The 23996-nt window shown below is 36.5% G+C and overlaps 1 protein-coding gene across 6 annotated transcripts in view; it reads left to right on the top strand.

Annotated features, from left to right (window-relative positions):
• Window positions 1–3360: 3360 nt before the first annotated feature.
• Window positions 3361–23996, top strand: part of LOC129254916 (ran-specific GTPase-activating protein-like) — a 36692-nt gene continuing 16056 nt past the window's right edge. For 2 of the 6 annotated variants that reach the window (XR_010295419.1, XM_064108275.1), the window contains exon 1: window positions 3361–3584. Coding sequence is in view for 2 of the 6 variants with exons in the window: in XM_064108275.1 (XP_063964345.1) it covers window positions 3576–3584 (9 nt within the window). In the remaining 4 variants the exon portion in view is untranslated. The remainder of the gene's footprint in view (window positions 3585–23996) is intronic. The other 4 variants (XR_010295422.1, XM_064108285.1, XR_010295420.1 and 1 more) reach the window with 3 other exon arrangements.

Consider the following 23996-nt stretch of genomic DNA (forward strand, 5'->3'; position numbering starts at 1 on the left):
TTCAAGCTTGGCTCTTAACAGTTCAATCATTGACTGACACTCTTATTCTATTTTCAGGCTAAGTGATGTCAGAACAGAGTCATATGGAAATAAAATGTAGAAACAATTTTTAATTGTGTATGATGTTGCCTGTTTTCAAATTTTTCTGCATTTATCATTTCATATCACAAAAAAAAAAAAAATTCGCTGAGGTGAGCAATAAATCGCTCTACCTGAAATGGTTTAAGGCAAGCAGTAGCGAGTGATCACTCTCCCCTGTAAACTTAATTTTAGTCCCTGGAGAATCACAGTTGTCAAAATGTGATGAACTTTATAATGTTACTAGAAAATTTATATTTGCTAGAATTGACTTGTAAACTGGTAAACTTAATGAGATGGAAGGGAGCTGTGAAAACTTACAACTATGATGAGTTTATCAAAATGGTGTAAAAAATGTTATGCAACGTTGTTTACTATATGAACCGTAGGCCTACAATAGGTGTTTAACAGTATAAACAACCATGCTTTATTTATTGAGAATTACATATTAAAAATTGAACTTTGTTGTGTAAGATTTTAAACACTTTTAAACAGGGGAGTGATATTCAAAGATGAAGTCGAGGAAGATCATAAGGAAGAGGGTGGCCAGGAAGAGAGACTGAGAGAGAGAGGGGAAAAGGGGGGTGTAAAATAACAAAATAGAAGAAGGAAGAGTGGTGATGGTGAGAGGAGGAAGGAGATTTGAGGCAAGGGGGGGGGGGGTTGTAACACTGAGGAGGAAGGAAAATAGAGGAGAATGACAGGTGAGAGAGATAAGGAGATACTGAGTTAAATGAATAAGAAAATGGGTTGAGATGGTAAAAATAAGAAGTTTTTCTCTCCTCTGATTTAAAAATGAGGTAGAAATTCACTTTGAAGAGTAGAGTCGTCATTGTAAATATTAAGCTAAAATCAAGAACTTCTTTATCATTCTCAACAAAAATAGTATGAAAATTGTAAGCTATAGTTACATCATTGCTCTCGCATTTGCGTAGACCTATAACCCATTTACTTTTCTGAAAGTAAAGTTTTATAATGTCACATCTATCTTATTTTCCATCCGATCTTGATTAAATTTTCAATGTTATGCCACTTTTACTTGTCTTTATTAGGTCCATGATTATAGAGGTGGGTCTGAAAATAAAGTGTGATAAAAATGAAAGGACTGGCGCCCCGCAGTCTGCAAATCAGTCTCTGGAGCCACTGCCCTAGACGCAAGTCCCGATGTCTATTTATATCACCCCCGGCAGCAATTTCTTTTTGTTCATCAGTAGGCCTATTTGTCAGGGTTTTTTTCATAAATATTTGAGGCGACACGAAACAGGATATTTGGTAATTTCAGCTCGATCGGTGTGGCTCTCCGTTTTTTTTCGTGCAGGGGTCGGTGGTCAGGGGGGGCAAGAGCAAAAAATTTCCCGGTCATATGGTATGAACAGGTGTTAATGAGGCGACGATTTTGAGAGGGCCAGATATTGCATATCGGGCAGAATTTATCTTTTAAAAAAAAGTTGCGAGCGAGCAAAATATCTGACATTTTTAATACAAAAATCCAATTTTGTGATAGATTTTGACATGATATCCAGAAAATGATATCACTCTTCTCTCTTTCCATTCCTTTTTTGTGGTCTGTTCGCCACTGTGAGCAGGATTCTTTGCGGCAGTAGCGTGAAGAGTAAAAAAAAAACGAAGGGCGCAGTATGGTGCATGTGCTAAAAAGCTGCTTGATACAAGTCCCGAGCGAGCAAAGCGACCGAGAAAAAAAATCACCTTTTTATTAGAATCTAGTAACTTTGAGATATTTTTGTTGACATTATATTCAGCAAATAAATCATATCCTACACTCTTCCTTTGCTTTTCTTTCCTCTTTTTTTTTGTTCTTAGTTGTAGATTTTTTGGGGCCATATGGCCCAACCCTTCCATACTCATATACAGAAGTCCTATGCGGTTGGGGTCTGGGATGGGGCCCCCGGAACTTTTTGATATCAATGCCATTAAACACTCGCAGATCGCCGCTATTTTTAATCAAATCTCGGATAAATGCAGAATATAGCTTTTACACAACACATTTATTCAACCCAGTTGCGTAATGAACCAAATATTTTGAGGGGGCAAAACAGCTAGCAATGTGGGAAATTTGTTTTTAAAAAATCGCCAGCAAGTAAAGCGAGCTGGAAAAAAAATTGCCTATCAAATTCTAATTATGTGATAGATTTTTCCATTATATTCAGCAAATAACACATTTTATTGTTTCCATTCATTTCATTTTATCTCCTATAATTTCTTTTATTTCCTCTTGGGTGTGGAACCAAGACCCCCCCCCCCCCGCCTGTACGCCAGTGATTGAACGTAAAGCTAAATGTAGGAAGGGTCCCTATTACAGGGGCGCCTAGAGCCATTTAAAGGTTATAGATGAAGAGCCCCTAAAAGCCGGCCCGGTAGCTTATTTGCATAAAATTTATCAAGCTTATAGCACAATGTTGAATGCTCTCCATCTTTCTTCCCGCTCTTTATTTTCTTGTCCCTTTTCTTTGTTTTTCAATTTAGCTTTTGACTAAGATCCATTCAACCTTCATTTCCTGCTATTGTTTGCCATTTTGTCATATTTTAGTTTATTTCCCATCATGCTATTGCATTACATAGGCCTATTTCGGAATGATTTGTTCTTTCTCAAATGCTCTTCTTTCGTTCCTTTTCCCGCTTTCCATCCTTTTCCATTAAAAAATTCTTCGTTTTCTTTTCACTTTTCCCTTTCCTTTTCCTTCTTTCCTTTTTAATTCCCCTTTCCTTCCCCTTTCTCTTTTTTTTTCTCCCTCCCTTTTCTCTTTTTCCCCGTTTTTTATTTTCCCGGTGAAATCCGCCAGGTGGCAGGGCGGGGGGGGGGGGGGGGGGGGCTGTTACGCCACTGTCCACTAGCTTGTTCTTATTTGATTGTATGAAGCAAGGTTTATTCAAAGATTCTACCAAGAACTAAAACAATTGGATCGACAACTGATTAAGTGCATTATTAGTTATTTATTGCCGCAACTTATTTCATCATAATGGAGACGCATCATGTACTCGTATGAAAAAATGAAACATTTATGATTTCATGTAATAACATAATAAAATTAGGGAAAGTGGAAATGTGACATCATCAGCCCACCTAATGAATTTTCATGACGATGTGCATATCCCTGTTTTCACAAAATATTGATAAACTTTAAAATGCAATAACTATGTTATTTGTTATCCGTTTTGACGAAAATTTCAGTATTTTGCTCTGTGAATTTTACTTTATTTATTTTAATATAAATGTCTTCAGCCCGGACCATCCCTTTGACCAGCGCGCGCTTTAGCTGGGGTGGGATGAATGCGCTGTATAATTCATAATAGACAGTAACTCGTGATTCTCATACTGAACTCGTTAGGATATAGGGTATGGTTCCGGAATTACTGTCTATTATTTATTTCTATTGCACAAAATACGTTCATCGTACGTAAATACCTAAATTGCAAAATTTCATTCATTCGTATAACTGTCCGATTCTTTGTGCATCCGCCGACATCCACCTAACGAAATGGCAGATGTGAGTTTTTGATTTGTTAGAATGTGTCTTAATGTGTAAGATGTGATTTTCAAATGAACTTTGTCACGATTCGACATTTCTTATCCGTAAACCGCATAGATTTTCACATGTTGTGTTGCGTGAACTGAATGAGTCCTTCGTGCAGCTGTACTGTCTGTAGCCGTCATAACTGAGTGAGCCTAACATGACTAACGTTAGCTCCTAACATTAGATGAGCATCTAACTAACTTATTATGGAAAAGAGATTTATTATATCGGCTTGTCCACAGACATGAGTGAAGAAATTGAAATAGAATATTTAGGTGATCTGTCATTCCTGTCAATCGACAGGACAGATCAACTACACTATTTCGTACAAATTAGGCCTAGGGCTAGGGCCTAATTATTTAGGCCTAAATCAAAATATTTAATTTATTTATATTTTTCCACCCTTGTCCCACTCACGCGTATTGCAAGGTTAGTAGTATACTAACCTCGCACCATGAACCGCGTTTGGCAGTGGATTTCTAAATTCTAACTAGTGGGTCGCGCGTGCTGGGATCTCACTTCTGCCTGGACCTGGTGTCCACAACACACGACTTCTAGTTCTATGGCTTGATTTTTTTGTGCGCGGCTGCATGTAATGAACCCTTTGGACTTTGGTGCCCTTGTCCCACCAAAATCTGGGCCTAACTTACATCTTCAATTTTTCTCAAAATATCAGTTATGGGGACATGTCAGCCGTCTGTTTCGAGGAGATTTTTTAACATTTTAAATTTTTTAAAATTTCTCCTCGTACACAGACGTAGCCTGGAGGCGTCTTGGGGAGTAAAAGTAATAATACTCTATCACTCATGTATGGTCACTCCCGAGCTCCCCGAACGCCTGGCGTTTGTACATAGGCTCCCATGCACCAAACAGTACTAGTAGAGGCGCACGGCCAATATTGGAGACTGTCTCCAAAATGGGAGATTATCTCCAATATCAGAGACTTTTGTAAAGAATTTGGGTATCCAATTTCAGAGACAGTCTCCAGTTTTGGAGTCCAATTTCCTTTGTTTACATTTGCTGCAAAAGGATTAACTTGGCGGCAAATAAAAATATGATAAGCAGATTCCTCATGAAAAATTACCCCTTTTCACAGTCTACTTTAAAAATTCACCGTCTACTTTTGTTTTGATAAGGATTTTTGTTGTCAATCACACACAAAACAAATGGGCTTCTGACCTCAGTGAGACAAAATTTTGGGTGGAAAAAATCATGCTTTTGTTGGTGTTGTTTCTTTTGTCCTTTTGCAAAGCAAGTCTCCAATGTGGGAGATTGTCTCCCCTATTGGAGAGAGTCTCCCATATTGGCCGTGCGCCTCTACTGCCAAAGAAAAAGGCAACTATAAAAATGCGCCAAACTGCTAGTTATGTTTAGAATCTGAGGTTAACAGTAATGTTGTAAATCGGATCAAAAATCAGATCGAAAATCGGATCGGCAGTTAAGCTTCTAAAATCGAAATCGAATCGAAAATCGAATCGGCGATGTTTAAAAACAAAGGAATACATCAAAATGTTGTTCGCGGTCGCGCGCATCTTCCTGACAAAGTCACAAAGACGAATGCATTGGAATGGAAGTCGCCAACATGCGCGATCGTTTGGAACATGTTTTAAAGCCAGGGGTTTTGAGGTGTTATTGCTTTAAAATAAACCGAGTGATTTTTATTAGAAAGATAAACGAAAGACGCATCTTCCGAGCAAAGGCGCAAAGGAAAATAAAATGAAAATATTCATCATAGATCACAGGTTAATGAACGATCGGCGGGACATCTTTTAGAAGTATTTTTAGGTGCTAGCGATTTAGAATTATTGGAATGATCTCTTACGACGCATCATCTTAAAGTCGCAAGTGCAATTAAAATGAAGTAGAAGACGCAAGCACGCAAGATGATTTGAAATATGTTATTAAAATGTTTTGGGTAGCTAGCGTTTTCAAATCAATTTGAAGTTCACGGCGGGGTCCGCTATCACCACGAGGTTGAAGAGAAGATGTCTATCATCATAAAGGGGGTAAGAGAGTAGCGCAGTGAGCTCCGTCGGTAATACGACCTTTCAAAATTCACGGCGGCATCCGCTATCACCACGAGGTTAAAAATAATGTTGTAAATCGGATCAAAAATCAGATCGAAAATCGGATCGGCAGTTAAGCTTCTAAAATCGAAATCGAATCGAAAATCGAATCGGTATGTTTAAAAACAAAGGAATACATCAAAATGTTGTTCGCGGTCGCGCGCATCTTCCTGACAAAGTCACAAAGACGAATGCATTGGAATGGAAGTCGCCAACATGCGCGATCGTTTGGAACATGTTTTAAAGCCAGGGGTTTTGAGGTGTTATAGCTTTAAAATAAACCGAGTGATTTTTATTAGAAAGATAAACGAAAGACGCATCTTCCGAGCAAAGGCGCAAAGGAAAATAAAATGAAAATATTTCTCATAGATCACAGGTTAATGAACGATCGGCGGGACATCTTTTAGAAGTATTTTTAGGTGCTAGCGATTTAGAATTATTGGAATGATCTCTTACGACGCATCATCTTAAAGTCGCAAGTGCAATTAAAATGAAGTAGAAGACGCAAGCACGCACGATGATTTGAAATATGTTATTAAAATGTTTTGGGTAGCTAGCGTTTTCAAATCAATTTGAAGTTCACGGCGGGGTCCGCTATCACCACGAGGTTGAAGAGAAGATTTATATCATTATAAAGGGGGTAAGAGAGTAGCGCAGTGAGCTCCGTCGGTAATACGACCTTTCAAAGTTCACGGCGGCATCCGCTATCACCACGAGGTTGAAAATAAAATGTATATCATCATAAACGATGTAAGAGAGTAACGCAGTGAGCTCCGTCGGTAATACGACCTTTCAAAGTTCACGGCGGCATCCGCTATCACCACGAGGTTGAAAATAAAATGTATATCATCATAAACGATGTAAGAGAGTAACGCAATAAGCTCCGTCAGTAGCACGATCTTTAAAAGTTCACGGCGGGGTCCGCAATCACCACGAGGTTGAAAATAAAATGTAAATCATCATAAACGATGTAAGAGAGTAACGCAATGAGCTCCGTCAATAGTACGACCTTTCAAAGTTCACGGCGGCATCCGCTATCACCACGAGGTTGAAAATAAAATGTATATCATCATAAACGATGTAAGAGAGTAACGCAGTGAGCTCCGTCGGTAATACGACCTTTCAAAGTTCACGGCGGCATCCGCTATCACCACGAGGTTGAAAATAAAATGTAAATCATCATAAACGATGTAAGAGAGTAACGCAATGAGCTCCGTCAATAGTACGACCTTTCAAAGTTCACGGCGGCATCCGCTATCACCACGAGGTTGAAAATAAAATGTATATCATCATAAACGATGTAAGAGAGTAACGCAATGAGCTCCGTCAATAGTACGACCTTTCAAAGTTCACGGCGGCATCCGCTATCACCACGAGGTTGAAAATAAAATGTATATCATCATAAACGATGTAAGAGAGTAACGCAATAAGCTCCGTCAGTAGCACGATCTTTAAAAGTTCACGGCGGGGTCCGCTATCACCACGAGGTTGAAAATAAAATGTATACATCATAAACGATGTAAGAGAGTAACGCAGTGAGCTCCGTCGGTAATACGACCTTTCAAAGTTCACGGCGGCATCCGCTATCACCACGAGGTTGAAAATAAAATGTATATCATCATAAACGATGTAAGAGAGTAACGCAATAAGCTCCGTCAGTAGCACGATCTTTAAAAGTTCACGGCGGGGTCCGCTATCACCACGAGGTTGAAAATAAAATGTAAATCATCATAAACGATGTAAGAGAGTAACGCAATGAGCTCCGTCAATAGTACGACCTTTCAAAGTTCACGGCGGCATCCGCTATCACCACGAGGTTGAAAATAAAATGTATATCATCATAAACGATGTAAGAGAGTAACGCAATAAGCTCCGTCAGTAGCACGATCTTTAAAAGTTCACGGCGGGGTCCGCTATCACCACGAGGTTGAAAATAAAATGTAAATCATCATAAACGATGTAAGAGAGTAACGCAATAAGCTCCGTCAGTAGCACGATCTTTAAAAGTTCACGGCGGGGTCCGCTATCACCACGAGGTTGAAAATAAAATGTAAATCATCATAAACGATGTAAGAGAGTAACGCAATGAGCTCCGTCAATAGTACGACCTTTCAAAGTTCACGGCGGCATCCGCTATCACCACGAGGTTGAAAATAAAATGTATATCATCATAAACGATGTAAGAGAGTAACGCAATAAGCTCCGTCAATAGTACAGTCTTTAAAAGTTTATGGCGGGGTCCGCTATCACCACGAGGTTGAAGAGAAGATTTATATCATTATAAACGGGGTTAGAGAGTAGCGCAGTGAGCTCCGTCGGTAATACGACCTTTCAAAGTTCACGGCGGCTTCCGCTATCACCACGAGGTTGAAAATAAAATTAATATCATCATAAACGATGTAAGAGAGCAACGCAATAAGCTCCGTCAATAGTACAGTCTTTAAAAGTTTATGGCGGGGTCCGCTATCACCACGAGGTTGAAGAGAAGATTTATATCATTATAAACGATGTAAGAGAGTAACGCAATGAGCTCCGTCAGTAGCACGATCTTTAAAAGTTCACGGCGGGGTCCGCTATCACCACGAGGTTGAAAATAAAATGTATATCATCATAAATGATGTAAGAGAGTAACGCAATAAGCTCCGTCAATAGTACAGTCTTTAAAAGTTTATGGCGGGGTCCGCTATCACCACGAGGTTGAAGAGAAGATTTATATCATTATAAAGGGGGTAAGAGAGTAGCGCAGTGAGCTCCGTCGGTAATTACGACCTTTCGAAGTTCACGGCGGCATCCGCTATCACCACGAGGTTGAAAATAAAATGTATATAATCATAAACGATGTAAGAGAGTAACGCAGTGAGCTCCATCGGTAATACGACCTTTCAAAGTTCACGGCGGCATCCGCTATCACCATGAGTTGGAAGAGAAGCGGAAGAGAAGATATCTATCATCTTAAACATCGCCATAGATAATACCGCGTCTTTCTCCCTGGATAATGCGACCTCTAAATAGCTAGCACCTCAAAAACAATCACGCACTGTAACCAGATCTACGCCGATTTTTTATTTTCGATTTTTTCCTTCAAGGGGCATGATCGAAGATCGGCAGGTGATTGCCGATTGTGGTGAAATCGAATGGAATCGGTTGCCGATTGCAAAATCGGTTACAAGCTTAGTTAAAAATAAAATGTATATCATCATAAACGATGTAAGAGAGTAGCGCAGTGAGCTCCGTCGGTAATACGACCTTTCAAAGTTCACGGCGGCTTCCGCTATCACCACGAGGTTGAAAATAAAATGAATATCATCATAAACGATGTAAGAGAGTAACGCAATAAGCTCCGTCAATATTAAAGTCTTTAAAAGTTTATGGCGGGGTCCGCTATCACCACGAGGTTGAAAATAAAATGTATATCATCATAAACGATGTAAGAGAGTAGCGCAATAAGCTCCGTCAGTAGCACGATCTTTAAAAGTTCACGGCGGGGTCCGCTATCACCACGAGGTTGAAAATAAAATGTATATCATCATAAACGATGTAAGAGAGTAACGCAATAAGCTCCGTCAATAGTACAGTCTTTAAAAGTTTATGGCGGGGTCCGCTATCACCACGAGGTTGAAGAGAAGATTTATATCATTATAAAGGGGGTAAGAAAGTAGCGCAGTGAGCTCCGTCGGTAATACGACCTTTCAAAGTTCACGGCGGCATCCGCTATCACCACGAGGTTGAAAATAAAATGTATATCATCATAAACGATGTAAGAGAGTAACGCAGTGAGCTCCGTCGGTAATACGACCTTTCAAAGTTCACGGCGGCATCCGCTATCACCACGAGGTTGAAAATAAAATGTATATCATAATAAACGATGTAAGAGAGTAACGCAATAAGCTCCGTCAGTAGCACGATCTTTAAAAGTTCACGGCGGGGTCCGCTATCACCACGAGGTTGAAAATAAAATGTAAATCATCATAAACGATGTAAGAGAGTAACGCAATGAGCTCCGTCAATAGTACGACCTTTCAAAGTTCACGGCGGCATCCGCTATCACCACGAGGTTGAAAATAAAATGTATATCATCATAAACGATGTAAGAGAGTAACGCAATAAGCTCCGTCAATAGTACAGTCTTTAAAAGTTTATGGCGGGGTCCGCTATCACCACGAGGTTGAAAATAAAATGAATATCATCATAAACGATGTAAGAGAGTAACGCAATAAGCTCCGTCAGTAGCACGATCTTTAAAAGTTCACGGCGGGGTCCGCTATCACCACGAGGTTGAAAATAAAATGTATATCATCATAAACGATGTAAGAGAGTAACGCAATGAGCTCCGTCAATAGTACGACCTTTCAAAGTTCACGGCGGCATCCGCTATCACCACGAGGTTGAAAATAAAATGTATATCATCATAAACGATGTAAGAGAGTAACGCAATAAGCTCCGTCAATAGTACAGTCTTTAAAAGTTTATGGCGGGGTCCGCTATCACCACGAGGTTGAAAATAAAATGAATATCATCATAAACGATGTAAGAGAGCAACGCAATAAGCTCCGTCAATAGTACAGTCTTTAAAAGTTTATGGCGGGGTCCGCTATCACCACGAGGTTGAAGAGAAGATTTATATCATTACAAACGATGTAAGAGAGTAACGCAATGAGCTCCGTCAGTAGCACGATCTTTAAAAGTTCACGGCGGGGTCCGCTATCACCACGAGGTTGAAAATAAAATGTATATCATCATAAACGATGTAAGAGAGTAACGCAATAAGCTCCGTCAATAGTACAGTCTTTAAAAGTTTATGGCGGGGTCCGCTATCACCACGAGGTTGAAAATAAAATGAATATCATCATAAACGATGTAAGAGAGTAACGCAATAAGCTCCGTCAATAGTACAGTCTTTAAAAGTTTATGGCGGGGTCCGCTATCACCACGAGGTTGAAGAGAAGATTTATATCATTATAAAGGGGGTAAGAGAGTAGCGCAGTGAGCTCCGTCGGTAATACGACCTTTCAAACTTCACGGCGGCATCCGCTATCACCACGAGGTTGAAAATAAAATGTATATAATCATAAACGATGTAAGAGAGTAACGCAATGAGCTCCGTCGGTAATACGACCTTTCAAAGTTCACGGCGGCATCCGCTATCACCATGAGTTGGAAGAGAAGATATCTATCCTCTTAAACATCGCCATAGATAATACCGCGTCTTTCTCCCTGAATAATGCGACCTCTAAATAGCTAGCACCTCAAAAACAATCTTGAAATATGTTCTGAGCGATCACGCACTGTAACCAGATCTACGCCGATTTTTTATTTTCGATTTTTTCCTTCAAGGGGCATGATCGAAGATCGGCAAGTGATTGCCGATTGTGGTGAAATCGAATGGAATCGGTTGCCGATTGCAAAATCGGTTACAAGCTTACTTCTGTACATGGGTAAAAATATTGGTTGGCAACGTTTGGCAAAAAATGGATAGTTATGGTTACAAAATGACGCCAAAATGACATGAAGTAATAAAACAGTCAGTCCGCAAGCCCTGAAAAAGTAGCTTCTTTTATCCAAGTGATATTCATGACTAGAGGGTTTTTGCATAGATAATGAGCTTGATGCGAACCAAAACACCTCTTTTTATTCGGCCATGCAGCCTGAGCAGTCACACTAGCGTTGCCAGCGCGCCTAGCTGAGCCGGACATGCATGCTACAATGTATGTTAGAACTGAATTGTCCGCGGTGCCACTCGGGTCCGACGTAGCCTTTCATTTTTACATGATACCGTTTTCCGATAGTTTTCAAGAAATTTTTATCATAAAATGAATTGTTCCTCATAATTTTCCCGCTAATTACTTTCTAAGTAATATTCTTAACGTTCATTCTCAATTTCTCATGTCATCTGCTGTCATGTCACAAGTTACTCACAATGAGTGGTGGCTAGCTTGCTGGAAATGGGGCTTAGGGCGACACGTGTGTGCATGATTTTGTCAAAGGAGAAAAACGAGAACCCGGGCGCGGGAGCGAGATGTAAAGTTAATGTTATTTGTTTGACGGCTAATTGCTTGTTTTTAACGTTTATTTTTAATTCTTTCATCTAAAACAGACTATAATTTCTTGTATTGTTTTTTACATGTGTGTACAGTTTCTTCTATTGATTAATAATCTAGGGGCGGGGGGGGGGGGGGTTGGCATGAGACCGCATGATCGACACATCGATTAGAAATATCTAAAAATATATTTTTAGGTATTTCTAATCGATATGTCATGCCAATGTGTATTTGGAAAATCTCTTTTTTATGTTGATATTTGACACTGGAAAAAATCAATATGTTGAATTTATTGTAGAAGTTTTTATTCTTAATGCATATTATAATCATCATCAATTAGTCCAGTCAATATAGAGTTTGACCTACCACTAATTGCAACACGAGATATTCCACTGCAATTCTTTTTCAAGGAAGGTCCCCTAAACAACATACTAAAAGTCCCAAGAAATCCAAGCAGTGGAAATTTATGAAATTTGCATATTATGCAAATTAGCCATAAAAAGTTAGAAAAATAAGGAAAATATCCAAAAGATTACAAATTGAGTGTCCAAAACAATTTAATTTGAGCAAAAATTCATGATAAACAAAGTTCTGTATTCAATTTTTTTTGTCAAAAGTGCAAAAAAATCTACCTCATTTGTATATTATGCAAATAATCATCCTTATATGGAAAAATGTCAAGGTATTGTGATTTTTCTCTCATTTACTGCTTGAAAATTTCATTAATATTGAAATTTACATGCTGCTTTCACTAAGGAAGTTGACTACATTTGTATTCAGCTACGGTGTCTGTAGTGTAATTTGCATATTATGCAAATAAAAGTATCTAACATGTTATAAATATTCAACACACTGGTGATACATCCCTCAAAAATTGCAAGTAGATTATCTATTGAAATTGGAATATGGCAATACCTTACAGGAAGGTTTCCCAAACACATATTAAAAGTCCTGAAATATACAAACATATAGGAAAATCACACAATTTGCATTTTATGCAAATTAGCCATAATAAATTACAAATAAGGAAAATAATCCAAATATTGCAAATCAGGTGCAGAAAACAATATGAATTGAACTGAAGCCCATGATAAGTTTACAAATTTAGTTATTTTTTTAAATAAGAAATCGTAAATAAATCTACCTCATTTGCATATATATGAGCATTTTTATATGGGAAAAAAATCAAGAAATTTTGATTTTTCTCACAAAAACATTCATGAAAACATTTCAGTCTAGATCAATATGATGTGATCACTAAGAATGGCAAAAACATTAATAATCAGCTTAATATCTGAAGTGTAATTTACATATTATGCAAATAAACAGCCGACATGTTATAAATATTCAAGAAACACATAGTGATATTTTCCTCTAAAATTCCATGTAGATTATGTGTATTAACCATGATGACCTTCCCTACACTTCTTGCTTGGTTGATATTGACTTTTGTCACGAGCAGTTACCCCACTCATATTGTACAATGATGAGTCCATTCTACATGGATCCCATTGCTTGAATGCTTCATTATTTCCATCCAAGTCTTGCTCTCTTCTTGACTTTGTAGAGACTTTGCGTTTCTTGCGAGTATAGTCCACGCTAGCAAGCTCCTGGATTGCCAAGTGATCAGCACAAGATGTCACACCCGTACAAATAAGAGGTTCGAATATTTGGTCCTTGTAGCACACCACTTAGCTTATAAGCTTGGGGTCCTTGTATTTAAAGCGCTTAACGATAGATCTCCACCCTACATAATTATCAGAGCTCTTATCTCAGCATAGACCAACACGCAGTCTCAGATCAGCAGATCAAGCATTGCTGAGGAAATCTCTTAGCCACACAACCTGGGGTGACAGAGCCTTCTACATCTCTGGACCAAAGCTGTGGAATAGCCTTCCCAATTTATCAGGAGAGCAGAGACCCAATCAACTTTTGAGTCTTACCTGAAGACCTTTCTGTTCCCCACTCCAACATTATCTCAAGAATAACTCAATTGTAGCACTACTAGAACAGTACTTGAACTGAATGATGATCATAAGCACTGTTTGAAGACATTGAAATTTGTGAAATATTTCCTATTTTTGAGAAAGCGCCATGAGCGCCCAGCTGAGGCGGATACCGGCGCTTTAAAAGAACCCATATCATCGTCATCATCATCACTTGTCTTGGTGGTGAATATGAGTACTTGCTTGGATCACAAGATCTCTGGGCATGCTTATAAGAGTAACAATGGGCATTTGCCTATACGAGCGACATGAAAGCCATTCATAAATTCATGATGAAGGCTTAAAGTGCATTATAGGCATCTTTCTCAGATACAGGAATCGTGATTAGACGTTCTTGCTGAATCCAGTTGCTGCTTCATGATGAAGCATCCATTTTCTGTTCTTTCCTCTTTGATAAATCTCCTATGGCAACCATCTCCAAATATTAAAGCAATAGTTTCTAAGTAAGTCGTATGCAAATTATAATATTAATGTCGTGATTATTATGGTAAACAGAAATTCCTCAGTGAGACAATGAACAAACCAGGAGGACTAAGCCAGATTATTGCCTTTCCAACAGGAGGACACAAACATAATGGAACACCCTTAACATCACCATCAAATACCATCCAACATTGATTAGACAGTGTGTACCACTTCCATGATTTATTTGCCACAATGTGTTACTCATGGGTATACTGTGAGGTTATCCAGAGGAATAAACCTTTTCGTAATTACGGTACGACTAAGGATGTTCTTCTGGATGAATGCTGACTTTGATAGTGTCATGCAGATGTACTTTGGACAATCATACAACTCTCTGTACTGAAATCCGACAAGTCGAGCCTAGGAGACTGAATGCCAATCAAGAGGACTTTAACAAGAACACACCGTTAACCATGTCTTCTTCCGACACAAGTTGCCTCAATGGACAATGGACATAAGTTGTGTCGAAAGATGTCAAGAGTTTTAGAGAAAGACTAGGAAGGCTTGCACATTTTAGAGCTCCAAAAGCATCAGTAAGGTAAAGCTCAGAATTGCTACAATGCATTAAAGAGGACCATAAGAGGGTTTGTAGACAAGCCTATAATACATAATTTGCTGACCGGATTGAAAATGATCCAGGCTGTAACAATTAGCATGTTGGGAGCCCTTAATATCAATAGCTATGACTACATTGGAATAGCATTATTAAAGGAAGGCAGAGATTTTTAGTCTCAGTATTCACCACTGATCATGATGATGATGATGATGACGCTGCTCTACAAGTCCTGGGACCCAGTCCTGACCCAGATATGGCCAGATAACATATTGTTTAGTCAAACAGGTGTAGCCAGACTACTGAAGAAATTGTTAAAGAAAACACCCTGCATGAAGCTAGTAGGCCAGACAGAATCTCTGCTACACTTCTTAATATCAGATCCTCCATTTATCATGTTTATACGGTGAATTTTCAACAAAGTACATGTATAAGTCGTTCCCATCCATATAAGAAAGGGTTGCTAACTCTAACAAACTACACACCAATTCAAATAATGTGCTTTGTTCTTGCCGATCCCATCATCTTGTCAGACTAACAACGCGGCTTAGAAAGCGAAGAACATATTTCCAGTATTTTTCCTTGAATATAAATCATATTAGGATAGATTTGAATGCTTAGTGATAGCAGCATATTAATTTGAAAAACTGATATGTCTTCCCTGCAGTCAATGTGATAAAAATCAAAATTTCTTGACATTTTCCATATAAGGATACTTATTTGCATAATATGCAAATGAGGCAGATTTGCTAGCTTTTTTAAATAAAGACATTGACTTATTTATTCATCATGAACTTTTGTTCAAAATTACTTGCTGTGGACATTTAATTTGTAATCTTTGGATTAATTTCCTCATTTTTGTCTCGCCTGCATAGCAGAGCGAGACTATAGGCGCCGCTTTTCCGACGGCGGCGGCGACGGCGTCAACATCAAATCTTAACCTAAGGTTAAGTTTTTGAAATGACATAACTTAGAAAGTATATGGACCTAGTTCATGAAACTTGGACATAAGGTTAATCAAGTATTACTAAACATCCTGCCTGAGTTTCAGGTCACATGACCAAGGTCAAAGGTCATTTAGGGTCAATGAACTTTTACCATGTTGGGAGAATTATTTTCAAAATCTTAACCGAAGGTTAAGTTTTTGAAATGACATCATAACTTAGAAAGTACATGGACCTAGTTCATGTAACTTAGGCATAAGGTTAATCAAGTATTAGTGAATAGCCTGCTCGAGTTTCAGGTCACGTGACCAAGGTCAAAGGTCATTTAGGGTCAATGAACTTTGGTCAAGTTGGGGGTATTTGTTGAATTACTATCATAACTTTGAAAATTTATGGATCTAGTTCATGAAACTTGGACATAAGGTTAATCAAGTATTAGCAAACATCATGTGCGAGTTTCAGGTCACATGACCATGGTCAATGGTCATTTAAGGTCAATGAACTTTGGCCGTGTTGGGGGTATTTGTTAAATTACCATCCTAACTCTGAAAGTTTACGGATTTAGTTCATAAAACTTGGACATAAGAGTAATCAATTATCACTGAACATCCTGTACGAGTTTCAGGTCACATGACCATGGTCAAAGGTCATTAAAGGTCAATGAACTTTGGCCGTGTTGGGGGTATTTGTTAAATTACCATCCTAACTCTGAAAGTTTATGGATCTAGTTCATAAAACTTGGGATATAAGAGTAATCAAGTATCACTGAACATCCCCTGTGAGTTTCAGGTCACAAAACCAAGGTCAAAGGTCAGTTAAGGTCAATAAACTTAGGCCATGTTGGGGTAATTGTTGAATTGCCATCATAACTTTGAAAGTTTATAGATAGAGTGATTGAAATGTGGACATGGATGTAGTTGACAAGTCTTAAGTCACCGTTCAAATGTCATTTATGGTCAATGAACGTGGTATTATGTCATTATATGAATGGAGTTTTTGTGAATGATTATTTTATAGTAGTTTTCAAAGTTAGCACTGCTGCTATATTAAATCGCGTAATGCAGGCGAGACTGCCAGAGGCGTTCCACTTGTTTTTTTTTTAATGGCTAATTTGCATAATATGCAAATTAATTTTCAGGCATTGGGATGAATTCTCATGCTTTATAGTAGCATATTAATGTCAACATTAATGAAATGTTTTCAAGCAGTCTATATGAGAAAAATCACAATATCTTGACATTTTTTTCCATATAAGGATGCTTATTTGCATAATATGCAAATGAGGTAGAAATTTTTGCACTTTTGATTACAAACATTGAATTCAGTTATTTATCTTGAATTTCCATTCAAATTAAATTGTTTTGGACATTTAATTTGTAATCTTTGGATTATTTCCCTTCTTTTTAAAGTTTTTCATGGCTAATTTGCATAATATGCAAATTTCATAAATTTCCACTACTTGGATTTCTTGGGACTTTTAGTATGTTGTTTAGGGGACCTTCCTGGAAAGTATTTCAGTGGAATATCTCGTGTTGCAATTAGTGGTGGGTTACCCCCCTATTCTGGCTAGATTGACTGGACTAAATGTTATTTATAATTATGTATTGGAAGATGTCTGACATTGTGTTTTATTATAACACTAAAGGGAAAAAAATGGTGTTAAATTTATGAGTTGTCAAGGTATTTATCAATTTGTAAAGACATGGGCAATTCCATGGAAAATGTTAACTTTCGAGAAAAAATGAAGTTTCAGATATCACTTAAGCAGTCAAATTTTCTTAAAAAGTAATCTATAAAGTTTCAATTTCCAATAGAAAAATCACAATATTGATTAAATTTTGTGTTTTTTTCCATCATCAAAAAAATAAAATAATAAATTGCAAAATCTAAAAAATGTGGCTATTTTTAAATAATTCATCTTTCCTGTCTCTACTAAAAGCAAATAAGGTCCCACAGGTCTCTTTTAACTTTTGTATCGATGATTAATGTTTAAATCAACAGAAAATCATTGTTATATTTCATGCCATTCATCAATTTTAGAGAAATCGATCTTCAGATTAATGTGATTTCTTTACCATTATCAGTGTCATGTCCGTTACGTTTTTCACTTAAAGTTTTCACAGCTTACATGAAATTTGTCTGAAGGTACTGCAGATTCAGATTCTATGTTAGAATTAAACCCCCTACCATGTGTAGCAATCATTTTCCCTGACCACTTCTCATTTTCATAAAAATGGCGTAACGGACATGACAATTCGCGTAACGGACATGACACCTAATATATGACAAAAGGCAGCATTCACAAAAACAAAATATTAGGCTCAGTGTCACAGACTGTGGTCAGTCTCAATTGTTGAGGATAGCTGGATGTAATAACTCCTAGAATCTGCATGTCATTCTAGCTATTTTTAGAAGTTGGTAAATGATGAAAGATCAGCTCTTGTTCTGGTATATTTTTCTGAGAATTAACGGTATGCCACATAATATTAGGATAAGATGCAGCTAAATCTGGCAACATACTCAGATCACAATCTGCATCATTTGTGTTTGAACAATAAATAATTTATTATCTTAGGTGTTTGCACTGACAGTTTGGAGCATGATAAAACTCCAACTTGTGAATTCATGAGATCTTTGATGACATTGCTTCAAAGTATCTGACTTTCACCAACCCTCAACTTCCTCAGTGATGGCACTGGCTCACATTTAAAACAAGTTTGTAAATATTCAGATATCTGTGTTACATGATGTAGCTCTATGAATCCATGAATCTACAGTGGCACTTCTTCATATCACAAAGCAAAGGGGCTGTGGAAGGAATGTGGCGCGATCAATAAATTATGTAATCATAGTATTTTGGTCAGCCATAATCATGATTTGAATGATGTATCTTCGTTTGTACACAAGCAGCGCAGACAATACAATGAAATTAGATACAGCCACATTTGTCAGCAAGCAAGATCGTAAAATTTAGTACATCCAAGATTTGATGAAGGGATGATTATACCAAGGATCTTTAATTTATTTTGAATGAAAAAAATCTCAGAAGCGATTTACAAACATTCCGATTACCTTATAACTCGTACATAATCGATAATGAAAGACTGGTTTCCAGGTACTGCTATTAAAATTTAAAATACTTTTTAATATCATTTTTTTAATCTTGAAATTGACATTAATACTAGTACATATTCTTTATCATAAAATACATTTTATAATACAGGTGTATGTTCATCTTGGATTTAATCAGGTCTGGTACATTTTGTTTTCTTCTCACAAAAAATCTGATTTGCTCTTCTCAGTGTGCCTATGGTACTATTAAAGCATTGTATTCTATATAAAATTATCATGTGGGCTATAGCTATTAAATTAATAATACCTGCCAGAAGTGCCAATAATATCTACATTTTTTTTTTAAGAATGTTAGTAAAGGTACTTTGCTGTTACATAATTACATTCATTATTCATATTTCTTTCATTTTGCAACTAAGAAGTGCTGATGAAGTTCACTTCGGAAGGGTGTCATGTCCGTTACGCTAGTGTATATTGTCAAATAGTAAGCCATGAATAAAAAATAATCTTTACTATCAACTTTTTCTCTTTTAATTAGATGTGGCGGATGGTAGTAACTGGAAAATAATCATTAACTGTTGTTAACTGGTGTAAAAGAAATTTTTCCAAATATTTTTTTGTTTTATAAATATTGTACGCAAAGCCCCCCTCTCAAATTGCAAAATAATAGGAGATATTACAGATTACCAGTTATGATGTGTGTCTCTAACCTCTAGCCTTAACAAGTAACCAATTAGACTTGTACCATATCTTGTAATAAAGTAATTATATTCGCTTACAAAAAGTGGACGAAACTGTCATGTCCGTTACGCTTCATGTGTCATGTCCGTTACGCTACATTTTGAGCTATGAATACAGAATGCACTGTAAAACTTTTGTTAAACACCATTTTATGGATAGAGCATGATCTTAAGGTTAAATTAACACCAGCGTCAGGTGCATGCAATCTAAGAATTCACAGGAATTTTGATAAGCAATAGGAGGTAAAAATGCTTCGTCCATTTCGTGTCATGTCCGTTACGCTGACAAAGAGTGCAATTTCTCTGCAACTGTTCAACGAAACGATTTGAAATTTCATGTGTATGTAACTGATACTTGAATGTGTCTGATAAGCTCAGTAGCAATTATCAAAAGACTGCTAATTCTACTGTATAAACCTTTGAATTACAAAAATTTGTCTGAACGTCATGTCCGTTACGCTGGAATTGCCCACATGTATTTTATTTTGTATATGAACTGAAGTTGTCAAATAAAAACTACCATACAAAAAAACAACTCCCCCCCCCCCCTAGATCCTGCATCGTACAGATCAGAAATATCCCTAAGACTTTGCAACATCTTTCTAAAGGGAATTTGAATTGCAAAATGATGAAAATGGTCAAAAACACTTTTTCGAAGTATCAATTTTCTTTAAAAAATAAACGATAAGTGATTTTGCAATTTCCAAATTTTCCCATCTGAAAACACGTTCATGATACGTAGGTTTCATTTTCAAGTGACCAAACATTAAAGGGGGAGTTCACCCTGACAAAAAGTTTATAATACAGATAGGAGAAAAAAAAAGATAAATATTGGTGAAAGTTTGAGGAAAATCCATCAAAGATTTAAAAAGTTATTAGAATATGTATTATTATTTTTTATTTGTAAAGTCGCTGATTAAAAAAGAAATCAATGAAATGTCCACCACCACCCAAGGCAATTGCTCGCGTGGCTCATGTTTTAAAATCACCTCAGTGGCTGCCCAAATGAGTCCCAAGAGAAACGATTTTTATCTCATGTTTACCTGATTTAATGGTTCAGCAAATCTCGACAGATCATCTCAATATGTTGTCGAGTGTCTTGATGACAGACTTGGCCCAGCTTGGTCATCCAAGGTATTACGTAATGTACCTTATGTCGAAGGAGGTATCACTTGCTTTGGCTGTGAGCTTCATTTTGGTTTTCGAAGAATGATTTTATATCATAAATCATGTCGTTATCACATCAAAACTCTTTACAAATATATTATGAATCATCAACATTTTTATTAAAGACTATCATTTATATCCCGGTTTATACATGTACCTCCCTATCAAGCCGAGACGCTTCACAATCCAAGTTATCTGTTTAGTGATATGTTTGTGAATTCTGTTCTATTTTATTTACATTTCCGCTGTTGTCAGAATAAATGTGTCATTTATATTTCTTAGAGAGTTCATATAGCGAAAGGTATATAAATATATTTTAACTCGTTAGGACCTCAAAAACAATTTTAAAACATTCCCAGATCGATCATTCATTAATCTGAGATGTTTGTGACTTCTATTTTGTCTTATTTTCTTTTTCGCCGTTGTAAGAAATTTAAGAATAATGCGTGATTTATATTTCTTCTCAGAGAGCGGGAGTCCGTAACGAAAGGTATATATTAAAAATATTTTAACTCATTAACACTTCAAAACAATGTTAAAATGTCCTGATATATCGTTCATTAATCTGACTTCTATTCTGTTTTATAATCCTTTCCACCGTTGTCAGAATAGTGCATTTCTTAGAGAGGTCATAGCGAAAGGTATATAAATTTATTTCAACTCGTTAGGACCTCAAAAACAATTTAAAAACATTCCCAAATCGATCGTTCATTAATCTGAGATGTTTATGACTTTTATTTTGTTTTATTTTCTTATCCTCCGTTGTAAGAAATTTAAGAATAATGCGTGATTTAGATTTCTTCTCGGAGAACGGGAGTGCGTAACGAAAGGTATATCAAATATATTTTAACTCATTAACACCTCAAAACAATGTTAAAAATGTCCTGATATATCGTTAATTAATCTGAGATGTTTGTGACTTCTATTCTGTTTTATAGTCCTTTCCAACGTTGTCACTTGTCAGAATAGTGCATTTCTTAGAGAGTTCATAGCGAAAGGTATATAAATTTATTTCAACTCGTTGGGACCTCAAAAACAATTTTGAAACATTCCCAAATTGATCGTTCATTAATCTGAAATGTTTATGACTTCTATTTTGTTTTATTTTCTCTTCCGCCGTTGTAAGAAATTTAAGAATAATGCGTGATTTATATTTCTTCTCGGAGAGCGGGAGTCCGTAACGAAAGGTATATTAAAAATATTTTAACTCATTAACACTTCAAAACAATGTTAAAATGTCCTGATATATTGTTCATTAATCTGACTTCTATTCTGTTTTATAATCCTTTCAACCGTTGTCAGAATAGTGCATTTCTTAGAGAGGTCATAGCGAAAGGTATATAAATTTATTTCAACTCGTTAGGACCTCAAAAACAATTTAAAAACATTCCCAAATCGATCGTTCATTAATCTGAGATGTTTATGACTTTTATTTTGTTTTATTTTCTTTTCCGCCGTTGTAAGAAAATTAGGAATAATGCGTGATTTATATTTCTTCTCGGAGAACGGGAGTGCGTAACGAAAGGTATATCAAATATATTTTAACTCATTAACACCTCAAAACAATGTTAAAAATGTCCTGATATATCGTTAATTAATCTGAGATGTTTGTGACTTCTATTCTGTTTTATAGTCCTTTCCAACGTTGTCACTTGTCAGAATAGTGCATTTCTTAGAGAGTTCATAGCGAAAGGTATATAAATATATTTCAACTCGTTGGGACCTCAAAAACAATTTTGAAACATTCCCAAATTGATCGTTCATTAATCTGAAATGTTTATGACTTCTATTTTGTTTTATTTTCTCTTCCGCCGTTGTAAGAAATTTAAGAATAATGCGTGATTTATATTTCTTCTCGGAGAGCGGGAGTCCGTAACGAAAGGTATATTAAAAATATTTTAACTCATTAACACTTCAAAACAATGTTAAAATGTCCTGATATATCGTTCATTAATCTGACTTCTATTCTGTTTTATAATCCTTTCCACCGTTGTCAGAATAGTGCATTTCTTAGAGAGGTCATAGCGAAAGGTATATAAATTCATTTCAACTCGTTAGGACCTCAAAAACAATTTTAAAACATTCCCAAATCGATCGTTCATTAATCTGAGATGTTTATGACTTCTATTTTGTTTTATTTTATTTTCCGCCGTTGTAAGAAATTTAAGAATAATGCGTGATTTATATTTCTTCTCGGAGAACGGGAGTCCGTAACGAAAGGTATATCAAATATATTTTAACTCATTAACACCTCAAAACAATGTTAAAATGTCCTGATATATCGTTCATTAATCTGAGATGTTTGTGACTTCTATTCTGTTTTATAATCCTTCCCGCCGTTGTCAAAATAGTGCATCATTAATATTTCTTAGAGAGGTCATAGTGAAAGGTATATAAATATATTTCATTTCGTTAGGACCTCAAAAACAATTTTAAAACATTCCCAAATCGATCGCTCATTAATCTGAGATGTTTGTGACTTCTATTTTGTTTTATTTTCTTTTCCGCCGTTGTAAGAAATTTACGAATAATGCGTGATATATATTTCTTCTCGGAGAACGGGAGTCCGTAACGAAAGGTATATTAAAAATATTTTAACTCATTAACACTTCAAAACAATGTTAAAATGTCCTGATATATTGTTCATTAATCTGACTTCTATTCTGTTTTATAATCCTTTCAACCGTTGTCAGAATAGTGCATTTCTTAGAGAGGTCATAGCGAAAGGTATATAAATTTATTTCAACTCGTTAGGACCTCAAAAACAATTTAAAAACATTCCCAAATCGATCGTTCATTAATCTGAGATGTTTATGACTTTTATTTTGTTTTATTTTCTTTTCCGCCGTTGTAAGAAAATTAGGAATAATGCGTGATTTATATTTCTTCTCGGAGAACGGGAGTGCGTAACGAAAGGTATATCAAATATATTTTAACTCATTAACACCTCAAAACAATGTTAAAAATGTCCTGATATATCGTTAATTAATCTGAGATGTTTGTGACTTCTATTCTGTTTTATAGTCCTTTCCAACGTTGTCACTTGTCAGAATAGTGCATTTCTTAGAGAGTTCATAGCGAAAGGTATATAAATATATTTCAACTCGTTGGGACCTCAAAAACAATTTTGAAACATTCCCAAATTGATCGTTCATTAATCTGAAATGTTTATGACTTCTATTTTGTTTTATTTTCTCTTCCGCCGTTGTAAGAAATTTAAGAATAATGCGTGATTTATATTTCTTCTCGGAGAGCGGGAGTCCGTAACGAAAGGTATATTAAAAATATTTTAACTCATTAACACTTCAAAACAATGTTAAAATGTCCTGATATA

The sequence above is a fragment of the Lytechinus pictus genome, chromosome 2, assembly GCF_037042905.1.
Source record: "Lytechinus pictus isolate F3 Inbred chromosome 2, Lp3.0, whole genome shotgun sequence".
Taxonomy (NCBI): Eukaryota; Metazoa; Echinodermata; class Echinoidea; order Temnopleuroida; family Toxopneustidae; genus Lytechinus; species Lytechinus pictus.